We start from the raw sequence: 12,743 nt of genomic DNA on the forward strand, positions 1-12,743 counted from the left end.
GGTGATTGAAGCTGGAGTGGGCTCAATGGGCTCAAATACTTGGGGGGGGGGGGGGGGGAAAGGGCCGAAAAGAATTAACCAAGAATGAAGAGATGCTTGGGCCAGGAAAACTTATAAAGGCTACGGGAAAGAACATAACTAGCATGTGTGTATTTGCGTGTGCTTGGATGCGCTTTAAGTGCTTCAATTCCAACCTGATTATGTTTTGAATGACTTGTGATTGTTCCTTGCTGTAAGTTTGCTTCAATAGGTGAGCTTTACAACTCTTTTAATAATATTTCTTCTTATTACTTATATCTAAACTTTGGTTATTTGATATTTGTCACAAATCTTTGCCGAATATAATCATGTATAACACTATCCAATTATGGGTTGGCGGATTTTGTGTCTGCAACTGATGCTTAATAAAAAATCTATGTGATGGTGATTGTACATGTTCTATTTGTAACATGTGATACTTTGTAAGCCAATGTTCCAATAACATATCTAATGTGTGTATTTTTGTTGCACTTCAACACTAGTTATTTTATCATTTGACCATCGTCATTTAGGGTGTTATGAAATATGCTGCTGTGAAATAAATGCTATAGTTTTTAAGTAAAATTAATGAGTGTTTAGTAAACATTAAACACTATTAAGACTTTGTTTAATATTGAGATTGGACAATTGTATTTTAAAAATTACAGCACTAAAGTATTTGGTAAATATTAGTTGTTGTAAACGCTATTAAAACTTATAATATCTTCATTTTTTTCAAAATCATTACTTAAAAATTATATTCATTATACAATATTATAGTTTATTTCATAGTAATATATTTTACCTCAACACGAAACAACGTCTAAAGTTAGATAATATTTTGTAAATGAAAGTTAAGGTTATTATTTTTTATAATTTATATGGACTAATTTATTTATACTGATTAGTGTTTCGCTACTAAAATTAATTAAAATATTGAAATAAAATCACAATCACCGGAGAACTACCAACAGGTAACCGCTGGCGACGAAAAACTATCATTCCGGTGGTTAGGGCATCTTTTCGAATCCTCTCATTACGATATATCTGATAGTGCTACTTAAAATGCAGAATCTTGGCTGTCAATAAAATAAATCCCGCTATTTTAATGCTTTATTTTAGAGCCACTAAAAATGCAGCATTATCAATGGCCACAACCTCGTAAACTTTACAAAACTTTCAATTAAAACTTATATGATACAGCCATATAGGTAAAATCCAATACACACATTGAATAACGAAGAGTACTCACCTCATGTACTTTCTTAGAAAGATATTTCAACCTTTTGGGGTGTGGTTACTCTCCCCTTATTAGATCAGCTGAAACTTCTGCTTAATCTTCATTTGATCTCCTAGAATCTTGGCTGTCAATAAAATAAATCCCACACAAAGGATGAGGGAATTGTTATTATAGCAGTTCCTTCAGCATAAACCTTCAAAAATTCCAAATCTCCAAGTTTGTCGAGCAGTCTCTGAAGATTTGAACGACCAGCTCAAAGACAAAGATATTGAAGAAATCTCAACTTACATAGACTGCTTGGGAGACTCTCAAGCCTTTTACAATCATTACTAAGGTTCAACATAGCTGGTCTAGATAGATAATCAATGGATGAGGGCACTTCTTCAGTTGCAGTTCCATCTGAAAATAAATTTTTTACAGTAGAAGATGAGATGAGATATTTGGAAACCTCTCCAAATTTGAACAACTCGAAAAATAAACCTGTGAAGCAATGTGATGGATCCAAACTTACATACATAAACGACAGCGTTTTTGGGTTTTGTTTATATGCTTAGGTGGTCACGAGGAGCACACATGTTCCAGTTATTGTCTTGCAAGCATCAAAATGGCAACATTTGGAGCCGTTTTGCGTTAAGTTTAAGTGGTGCACGTGAAGAGCACGTGAGAAGCTTGCTTCAGTTCGTTACAAAAGCCGTTATACACGTGGTCGAATCTGGTGCAATCTGGGTTCTAAGAATAGCTGGTAAGAAAGCTGTTCATGGAGTCAGTTTGTTATCAATCTAGAGAGCATTGTCGAGAGAGACAATAGCGAAAGAAATTTCCATCTTGTTCTTTGTAACCGTCCTGTAAAGCTCTGAAAATTTTCCACTGATTCATCAATAAAGCTCAATCTAATGGCTTCTCCTATGGAAATAGGTTATGCATTCTTGCTCAACTGAACCACGTAAGTCAGTCTCTTTTGATTGTAATTACTTTGATTTCCAGAATGTTTCTTATGTTTTCTTTTTACGGAGATCTTGGTTAATGTTCTTGATTACACATTGAGTCATCTCAAATCATTATTTGGCTGATACAACTTGATTTCGTCTCTTCAAATATCTTGGGCAGTTTTTGGTCTTGTTAAGTTCAACAGATCAAACACTACAACTGGTGTCAGAGCAAGGTGCTTTGATCGGATCCAAGTATGACTATTCAAAGATTGATCTTGAGAAGTTCAATAGCAAGAATGATTTAGTTATGTGGAAGGTTAAGATGAATCCATTTGGCACATGATATAATCCTCGCACATTTTTCAAGATTCATCTTTATCCCAAAATTATCAAGCAACTAGCAATTTTGGGCCTCTGCGTCCTCGTAGCCCAACAAAGGAAATAAGTTCAAATAAAATTTCTTCCGACAGCCAAACATCGAGGCAAGATAAGAGACGAAAACTCATTTTCCTTTCATAATAGTTTCCAACAAAAGAAACAGAAAATTATTAATTCTAGCACTGATTCAACAAAGTTTACTGATAAAAAAAAAAAAAAAAAAAAAAAACCTCATCCACCAACCAATTCAATCAATCCTTAATTTAAAAGTCCAACCCAAATTCAGTAATCAAGTACAAACTGAGAGTCAAACCTTCAGCTTGATGATCAGGACAATGAAGAAGAGGCACGGCGGCAATGAAACAGTGTTGTGCACTGATGAGATCAGACGGTACAATGGTGGAGGAGCTGTGGTTCGCGTGACATGATGGTGATGAAGCTGGGGGTGTCTCGTGGCATAGCGAGCTGGCGTGATGGTGATGGAGCAAAGTTGGCCGACCATGTTTTTTATGGAGACATTTAAGACAACACTGGGAGATTTCACAAGTTGTTTAATTTTTTGTGCTTTGTCCTTTTAGATTGAGAACTTGATCTATGTTTGATTCCAACTTTCAAAGATCTCATGAACATCCTCGGAAAAAAAGCAATGGGATTTAATTGAATCTTGAAAAATGTTACCTTATTGAATAGACTCGCTCATCTATTCAATATCAAAGATGAGCCAAATTTTGAAGTTGTTGCATTATAGTCAAACATTGAAGTTCTTTGAATGCATTCAAATATTCAAGTTCTTTGATTCCACCTGGGAAGTTAATGATATCTTTGAAAGGAATGCTAATTGGAAGACTCGTCAGGCTTTCGCACTTTCGTAGATAAAGAACTTCAAGTTTATTTAGATGTTGAATAGATGAGCGAGTCTCCATCAAACTTAAACAGCCGCCTAACATCAGAATCTTAAGATTTTTGGCCTGTGACAAGTCTGGGAGTTTCGTTAACGACTCGGATCCACTGAGGTCTATTTCTTTTAAGTTAACAAGATCCTGTGCCCCAAAAAATTATTATTATTATTATTATCATCATCATCTTTATAAATAAACAGATACTATCACATATATTAATTATAGCATCAATTGTATTTAGAATTTATTACTGAAAGAATTTCAAATAAATACATACCTGAACATCATCCCAAAGTTGTTCAACCTTGCTGCAAGGCATTCTAAGTGAAACAAGTTTCTCCGCACATATATTCAACGTTTTCAAAGGACATTGAGCCCACTCGAGGTGCCTCACTTCAGCAAATGGCACACCCTCTAAATGAGAGACCATACATTTGTTCTCATCTCCATAGATTCTCAAGAATCTCAAGTTAGGCATCTTTGAGAAAGCATCGGAATTCATGTGTATCTCTCTATTGACTTTATTCATATCCAAAAAGATACCCTTGATTTTTTCAGTTCCCTAACAATCAAATAGGAGATCATAAGTTGGTATATAATTGAAGCAAACAAATAAACAATTATTTTTAAGCCGTCAAACCCAAATAGAGATATTACAATCACTTTATAATAAACTATTTGGGTAAGACTTTTAGAAAGTGTAAAATAGAAAATTCAAGAAAATGCTTAATATGTAAACTGTAAAATTAATTCAATCAAATTTTTTTAGTGAAAAATAAGGATAGGGGCAGAGCTTGAGTTGAAAAGAAAATGCAATAAGATTGAGGTGTTTTTTTTTTTCTCTTTGAGTCTCTCTCCGAAGGCGCTAGTTTGCTGGGGATTTTAGAGGCATGTTTCAAACTGACTTGGGGAAACATCGGATCTATCTATTTCATTTTACCAATTTTTTAATATTATTTTTCAATTAATTTTAAGCTATATTAATGCTATTCTTATTCAAAAAGACATATTCAGACAAATTGCTAATATAAATGTAACACAAATAAGATACAATTAAAAACTTATTATTCCTCACCGAATTGTTCTTCAAAACTTCATAAATATCCTCGTGATACCACAACCTACTGCGCTCTCCTGGATGTTCGATAGATTCATTTCGAACAATTTCTCTTCCCATATCTCGTATCAAGTCATGCATTCTTATGTGGTTATGGAAGCAAGTTATGAGAGACTTACCTTCAAGAACACTTAATTCTATTTTAGCTTCGAGGCCACTAGCATCAAAAAAGCTTGTCACCTCATCTCCATGCTCTCCTTCAAAGAAAAATGCAATATCTAGAAAAACATTCTTCTGAGAGTCATCCAAGCTATCATAACTTATTTTTAACACCTCCTGGATTTCCTCGTGAGGAATTATTTCCAGTTTTCTCATTGCACTTTCCCATACCTCTTTGCTCCTTCCGCATAGATGGCAACCTAAAACTTTAAGAGCTAAAGGAACTCCCTGTGCATATTTGATTGCCTTGTCTGTGAGCTCTGTATGACTTGCATCTGGATGGTCTCCTCCAAAAGCACACTGACGGAAAAGCTTATGAGCATCAGCATATACTAATTCCTTCATCCGATATATTTGATTGGCCCAACAATTTTTAAGGACTTGTTTATCTCTTGTTGTTATTATTACTCGACTCCCTGAAGCTAACTCATCAAGGCATCCAATTAATGATTGTATTTGTCTTCGATTACTCACATCATCAAAAACAATTAGAACCTTCTTGCGAGCAAGTCTGTAGAGTTCAAACTCGATGTTCCTCACATTTCCATCATTCAATAACTTGGACAGAAGTTCCTTTTGTAAGTCCTTTATTCTGCCAGTTTCTTCTGCTTCTCTAACATTATGCGCAAAGTAAGAACCTTCAAAATGTCTAGAGATTTTGTTAAAAACAGCATCAGCGATTGTTGTCTTGCCTATACCACCGATGCCCCAAATCCCTAGTTTCCAAACCCCCTCAGACCCAGTGCCTAACAATGATTCAATTTCTTCAAGGGGGCATTCAACTCCGACCAAGCCTTTGTTTTCACTTTGAAAAGTCGCATCTAGCCTCTTCAAAACGTCATTGGCAATTTCCTCAATAAGTTTAGATTCAGGCCTAGTAAAAAAATAACAGCAATTATATAGTTAGTTAAGAAGTACCAGACTCTGTTTGTTTAACAAGAAAATAAAGAAGAAAGAGAAAGAAAATGCTTAACGAGAGAAATCTAGAAGCTGGAAAATTTGTTTCTATTAAGCTCACATAACAATGTAAACATTACAGAGCTATTTATAGTGTGATCTGGATTCTTCTACAACGTGTAAAGCATGAGTTGAGAACTAGCTGATAGTAACAAACTTTTGGAAGGAACTTAACAAACTTCGAATCTAATGACACTCTGCATAACAGAATGACAGCTTGGCAACTGATGACGTGGCAATCTGACTCAGCTTACATTTTCTTAACATAGTTCAAATATATGTAAGCGAGACAGAGAATCGTGTGTTTTTAATTAGTTGCAATATGAAATAGCTAATTAATATAATGTGAATTTCATCAAATAAAATAATTGGAAAGTTATTCAAATGTGCAAGAAAAAAACCTAATCCCCATTATTAAGAATGATTTATTTAACCAAACGGTTGTGGCTCAGTTGGCAACGCAGGCTGGGTAAGTGGGAAGAGCTCTCGGGTTCGATCCCCACTAAACACACCATTTGGGAGGGGTAAAGAGCCTTAACTGTGACTACACCCCGAATCCGAATTAGTCGGGGCCCAATGCGGTCGCCGGAAATCGGGTGGTTTAAACCAAAAAAAAAAAAAAAAAAAAAAGAATGATTTATTTAATATATTATGGATAAATATTTAAACTCATTGTCATAGTTAATGTAATACTAAGAATCAGATAGAAAATTATTGTACCTAATGACATGAGAATCAAAGCCAGAGAGGTTGGCTGCTTCGGTCAAAGCATTCTTCCATCTTTGCATCTTCTCTGGATAAAGTTTTTCAAGCCCACTAAAATACTTCCCAAAAGAAGAATCCTGGCTTTGCGATCTCACATGTGATGGATCAACTTGATAGAAAACTGGAATCACAATCTGTCCATAATCGTGCTTGCATTCGAGGATCTTCAAAAGTTCATCGAGACACCATCTAGAAGAAGCATACCGTTCTGAGAAAATGATAATTGAGATGCTTGATGCTTCAATTGTATCAAGAAGAGAATGAGAAATGTTCTCTCCTCTGATAAGTTGGTCATCAATGAAAGTTTTGATACTTTTCAGAGACAAAACATAGTGAAGAATGCTAGTAAAGTTGTCACGGGTGTCCTCTCCTCTGAAACTCAGAAAAACATCATACATCTTCTTAGCGTTTCGAGGTGGACAAGAGGAAGAAGAAGAAGCCATAACAGTTCAGTGGATGAGAGATTTGATCAGATGAGAAAATTTGGGATGTGAAAATAATTTAATGCGACTGTGTCAATGGAGGTTATATAAAGATGCTTTATTAGATAGTTCCGTGGAACCTACCGGGAAGTTTTGTAATGAAGTTTTCTTTTAAATTTAACAAAAAGAAACACGCTGTTTCGTGACAATTTGTTTTCCCTTTGGTAAAGTACAGATGCAATAATCCAATGAAGATGCCTAGAATAACGGTTTAACTTATTGACTGTAGGTTGAAATTATAAGACACAGAAAAAGGAGTTACCATATAATTAAATTTGTATGCTGGAAATTATTTTGAAACAAAATACAAAATTTATTTTATGTGTCCATTTTGAAGTCCACCACCCAATCTTTTCTTTTCATTTAATCTCTTGTATTTATTTTCATGCACGCTGAGCCCATTTTCTTTAATTCTTTTAAGTCTTCTATTAATTACTAATCACTTCTATTAACTGTCAATAATATGAAATTAGATGCAAAATAAATATGTAAAACATTTACTGAAGAGATGGGAAAATCAGTGTTGATGAAGCACCAATAAATTTTATGTTGATGTTCATCCCGTATTATCATCGTCATCTTATATTACCTTAAAACTAATTGAAAATAGTTATTTGAACTTTGGTAAAAAAATTATATAAAAAGATTTTAAAAAAATGTTGAAACCTCATCAATACATTTAATACTTGTAATCTACTCCAGTCTTCTTCTTTTTTTCGGCCTTTTTAAAGTTGGCTTGTGAATTAAACTTTTTTTCCTATCTCTTTTCTAATAAGTGACACAATAATTTCAATAAAAACTCTGGTTAGTTATTCGGACGGTGCAAGTTGAAACAATAATGTGGGATGTAAGAATACTTAATTAATTGAATGAAATGCGCGTGAGACATATGGGTGTTTCACTACTTCTGAAGACCGACTAATGTGAGGCAATGACAAAAAACTAAAATATTTCCCCAGAAAATGCGACGTGTTTCGTTCAGTTAATGACAGAGAGTTCAAAGATCTCCTCATATATTTCTCTCTTCCACAGTGCTTTTTCTCTGAAAAAGTATAGGAATGAAAGATGACTGAAGCCCCTGTGGCTTTCTCAATCACCCACTAGTTGGGTGTTCTCTACAATTTTATTTCTGCAACGCATTTAATTTCGGTGGTTAGAAATTTGGTGAGAAGATTTATTCATGGAATCACAGTAGCTAATGGATGCTGAGGAATTATTACGCAAGTGTCAGGCGAGTGTTTCAAAAGAAGAGGAGACCGACATAGTAACATTCATGGGGCGGATGAAGATAAAGGGAGAGGAGGTAGCTGCAAATTGTTTAGTAGGCAAAGTGCTAACATCAAGAAGTATAAACAAGGAGGGCTTGAAAGCTGCAATGCAAATGGCTTGGAGAACTGTCAAAGAGGTTAAAATAGAAAGTATGGGGGATAATATTTTCCTGTTCAAGTTCGCATCTGAAGAAGAAAAGAAAAGGGTGCTCATGGGAGGGCCGTGGCATTTCAACAGAGCATTGATAATTCTGACCAAACCAACAGGGATTGGAGACATCAAAAATCAATCTTTTACACATGTCACATTTTGGGTTCAGATTCATAACATACCAATAATGTGTATGAACAAGGAGGCCATCCAAAAGTTGGGAGAAAAAATTGGAATAGTCAAGGAAGTGGAGACAGACGACGCTGGGGAATGTTTTGGGCAGTTTGCTAGAGCCCGGATATCCATTGATATTTCACAGCCTCTAAAAAAGATTGTATTCCTACAACAAGCGGACGGCAAAACTCCAATGCCAATTTTGTATGAAAAACTTCCAGATTTTTGCTTTTGTTGTGCGCATATCGGTCACCAGTACAGGGAATGCTTGCGATACAAAGGACAACAAAAGGAGGACTTGCCGTATGGTGGTTGGATGCGAGCTGTTACACAAACTGACAGGATAAAGCAAAAACGTAGTAGGGAGAAAGGCAATCGAGAGCAATCCAATCTCAACGAAAATGTGCAAGTACCAACTAGTCCAAGCTCAAACAACCCGATTGATCAAGACGGGTCAAAATTAAACAATTCGGATCCAGAAATAAGAGATGGAGCAGAACCAGAGGATACAAGAAACCTGCTGATCTCTGACAAAACGCATTTAATGTTGACCTCTCCAGACACGAAAAACCAGCAAGTGGGGAGTCAGAGTATGGGCTGTGACATCGACGAGGTGCAGAATAGGGTGGCAAGTAATGATTGCCACTATAGCTATGAAAGTACAAAGGCGGGAGAAAAGATTTTGAAGGAGAACGAAAATCCTGTGGATAAAATAGGATGGGCAATACCAAAAGATAAAAGGAAGCAGATTGACGAGAGTGCTAGATCTGATGTGGAAGAAATGGATAGTGGGCCAAGTAAGACCAATGCGAAGCCCAAAGCGAGAAAATGGAAACTTAAGGCAAGAATTCCCATAGCCAAAGGAGCGAAGAATCATGGGTTAATAGGAGCAAAAAGACTTAGCAGTGATGACCATCAGCTCAGCCCACAACACAAAAAAAAAGAGTTCTCAGTCCACCAAAACAATCACACGTGGGAAACCACACAAGCTTAGCAATTAACTCAGACTACAGCAACTTCATTAGCTCAAACAGACCAGCCCGGAAGCTACAGATAACAGAACAGATATCAGATGAAGGGGATTATGTGGCAGCTATGGAAGAAGAAGTATCGGCGGGTGCTGAATTTCAGGCCCGCCGACAACCATGAAACTCTTAAGTTGGAATGTTCGAGGTCTGGGGAAGCCTCGAACGCGCCTAACTCTCAAAAAAATTCTCCACCTGCACCGGCCTCAAATTTTCTTCTGTTGTGAAACCAAGATGTTGGCTAGGCAGGTTGAATCGGTTTGTAGAGATTTTAACTTCGAGAATTATTTTGCTGTAGATAGAACGGGCATGGGGGGAGGTCTAGCTTTGCTTTGGAGGGCAGATGTTAATGTTAGCATTACCTCGTACAGCTCACATCATATAGATGCAATAGTGAGTAGTGAAAGTGGTTTGAGGTGGAGATGCACCGGGATCTACGGCCATCCTGAGTTCAGCCAGAAGCATAATACTTGGACTCTCATGAAAAAGTTAGCCAGCCTATTTTCCTATCCTTGGTGCTGTTTTGGTGATTTCAATGAGATAATGCATATGCATGAGAAAAACGGGGGCAATGAGAGAAACCTGAATAGGGTTGCCGAGTTTAGGGAAGCTGTGCAAAGCTGCAATTTGCAGGATATGGGGTGTAAGGGATATCCCTATACGTGGTCAAACAAAAGATACGGAGATCATTTTATTGAGGAGAGATTGGACCGTTTTCTGTGTAGTAAAGATTGGGGGATTAATTTCAAGAATCTGTAGGCACAAATCTAGTGAACTGGTCTTCAGACCACTGCCCAATCATTCTAGATTTCCATGAGCGAAGCAAAAATTCGAGACATGCGGGCAAATCTCTCCCCCGAGATTATTATGAGGATATGTGGAGCTCCCACGAAGGCTGTAGGAGTATAGTCCAGGAAGAGTGGAGCCGGTATGGGGCTAGAGCTTGGGAAGCCCCTGTTCAGCAATTTCAGCGAATAGCCAAATCCTTGGCCCAGCTAAAACTTTGGAGCAAAACCTAATTTCATGGTAGGCAAAGAAAGCAAGAAAAGCTGATACAGAGCCTCCAGGATGCTATGAGAGGGAATTCAAAGCTGGATGATGGCCAGGAAATTAGGAGATTGGAAAGTCAGATTAACTCTATGCTAGTTGATGAGGAGATTTACTGGAAACATCGTTCGAGGGCTGACTGGCTTAGAGAAGGGGATAAGAACACGAAGTATTTTCACGCCAAACAAACCATCTGCCCACAAAAGGAAGAACAAGGTGTGGGGGATTGAGAATGACCAGGGCATTTGGTTAAAGGAAAGGGATGAAATAGAGGAGGAGATTTGCAGCCATTTCCAAAAGCTTTTCACTACTTCCAGCCCAACTCCAAGCCAAATCCAAGCAACCCTTCAAGGCATGACAGCAAAAGTAACTCCGGAGATGAATGTTCAACTGGAGAAGCCGTTCACCACTGAAGATGTTGAGGAAGCCCTTGCCAACATGTGTCCCACAAAGGCCCCATGGCCTGATGGTCTTCCAGCTACCTTCTTCCAGAAGCATTGGAAATCTGTCCGTAACAGAGTGATCTCAACGTGCCTTAATGTCCTTAATGAGCAAGGTAACCCATCTACCCTCAATCACACCTTTATAGCTTTGATTCCAAAAATTGCAAATCCTAGGAAAGTGAGTGATTATAGACCTATCAGCCTCTGTAATGTTATTTATAGAGTTGTAGCTAAGGCCATTGCAAATAGAATGAAGCCGATCCTTTCCCAAATCATCTCCCCTATGCAAAGTGCATTCATCCCCAATAGGCTCATTACCGACAATGTTATTATTGGTTATGAATGCCTTCATAAAATTAGGCATAGCAAAGGAAAGAAGAACGGACTTGTGGCTTTAAAATTGGATATAAGTAAGGCTTATGATAGAGTTGAGTGGCCTTTTTTGGAACATACTATGCTAAAGATGGGGTTTCCTAGTAATTGGGTAGCTTTGATAATGAGATGTGTTATTTCCACTTAATTCTCGGTGCTAATTAATGGTGTGCCAAAAGGAATGATCCAGCCAGAAAGAGGCTTGCGACAGGGTTGCCCGCTATCCCCGTACCTTTTTATCCTTTGTGCAGATGCTCTCTCCAATTTGCTGGTTGTGGCAGAACAGAATCAGCTAATCCGAGGGCTCAAATTTGCGCGGGAAGTTTCAATTACGCACTTGCTGTTTGCGGACGATAGCTTGGTATTCTCTCGTGCATCAGTGGATGAATGCAAGCATTTAAAAGAAATGTTTGATAAATATGCTGCAGCATCAAGGCAGATTTTTAATTTCCATAAATCCTCACTGTTCTTCAGTGGAAAAATTCCAGAGCATCAACGGGCTGCTATAAGGGGTATCTTTAATCTAAATGTAGTCTCAAAGCACGAGAAATACCTCGGTCTACCATCAATGATTAGGAGAAAGAAGATGGGGTTTTTTTAACGACATCAAGCTGAAAGTGCTGAACAAGATTGCAGAATGGCAGCATAAAATGTTGTCTAGTGGGGGGAAGGAAGTTCTGATCAAAGTGGCAGCCCAAGCAATTCCGGCGTATGCAATGAGTGTTTTCAAGCTCCCAAGAGGCTTTTGTGATGATATTCAGCGAGCTATAGCAAAGTTCTGGTGGGGCTCGAAAGGGGATAAGCGCGGAATCCATTGGCGGAAATGGGAGAAGCTCAGCCAGGCAAAGATTAGAGGGGGGCTGGGATTTCGAGAGTTTTCTAGCTTCAATCAAGCGCTGGTAGCTAAGCAAGCTTGGAGGTTACTGCAGTACCCAAATTCGCTGGTCTCCAGAGTCCTTCAAGCAAGATATTTCAGGAATTCCAGCTTTTTATGTGCAAAGGCAGGAGCCAATGCCTCGTATATTTGGAGAAGCATCATGTGGGGTAGGTAAGTGATTAAGAAGGGTATGAGATGACGGATAGGTAATGGCAAGAAGGTAGCAATTTTCTCAGATAACTGGCTGCCAAGACCAGAGACCTTCAGACCTATCTTCCCTCCATCTTTACCCGTAAGCTCAGTTGTTGCAAATTTAATTAAGGCTGATAATCAATGGGATGAAATAAAGCTTCGACAGCACTTCATGGATGTAGACACAGCATAGATCCTCAAGATTCCCCTCCCAGCTGAGAAAGAAGAAGATGAAGTGCTTTGGCATTAC

The 12,743-nt window shown here is 37.8% G+C and overlaps 1 protein-coding gene across 1 annotated transcript in view; it reads right to left on the reverse strand.

The window, feature by feature from the left end:
* Positions 1–4,434: 4,434 nt before the first annotated feature.
* LOC18050031 (TMV resistance protein N) overlaps positions 4,435–12,743 on the reverse strand; it is a gene marked incomplete at its 5' end in the record, with an annotated part of 86,278 nt that continues 77,969 nt past the window's right edge. Inside the window, one exon of the mRNA XM_024187141.1 lies at positions 4,435–5,614. Within this exon, the coding sequence (XP_024042909.1) occupies positions 4,435–5,614 (1,180 nt within the window). The remainder of the gene's footprint in view (positions 5,615–12,743) is intronic.

The sequence above is a fragment of the Citrus clementina genome, unplaced genomic scaffold, assembly GCF_000493195.1.
Source record: "Citrus clementina cultivar Clemenules unplaced genomic scaffold, Citrus_clementina_v1.0 scaffold_3, whole genome shotgun sequence".
In the NCBI taxonomy this organism is placed as follows: Eukaryota; Viridiplantae; Streptophyta; class Magnoliopsida; order Sapindales; family Rutaceae; genus Citrus; species Citrus x clementina.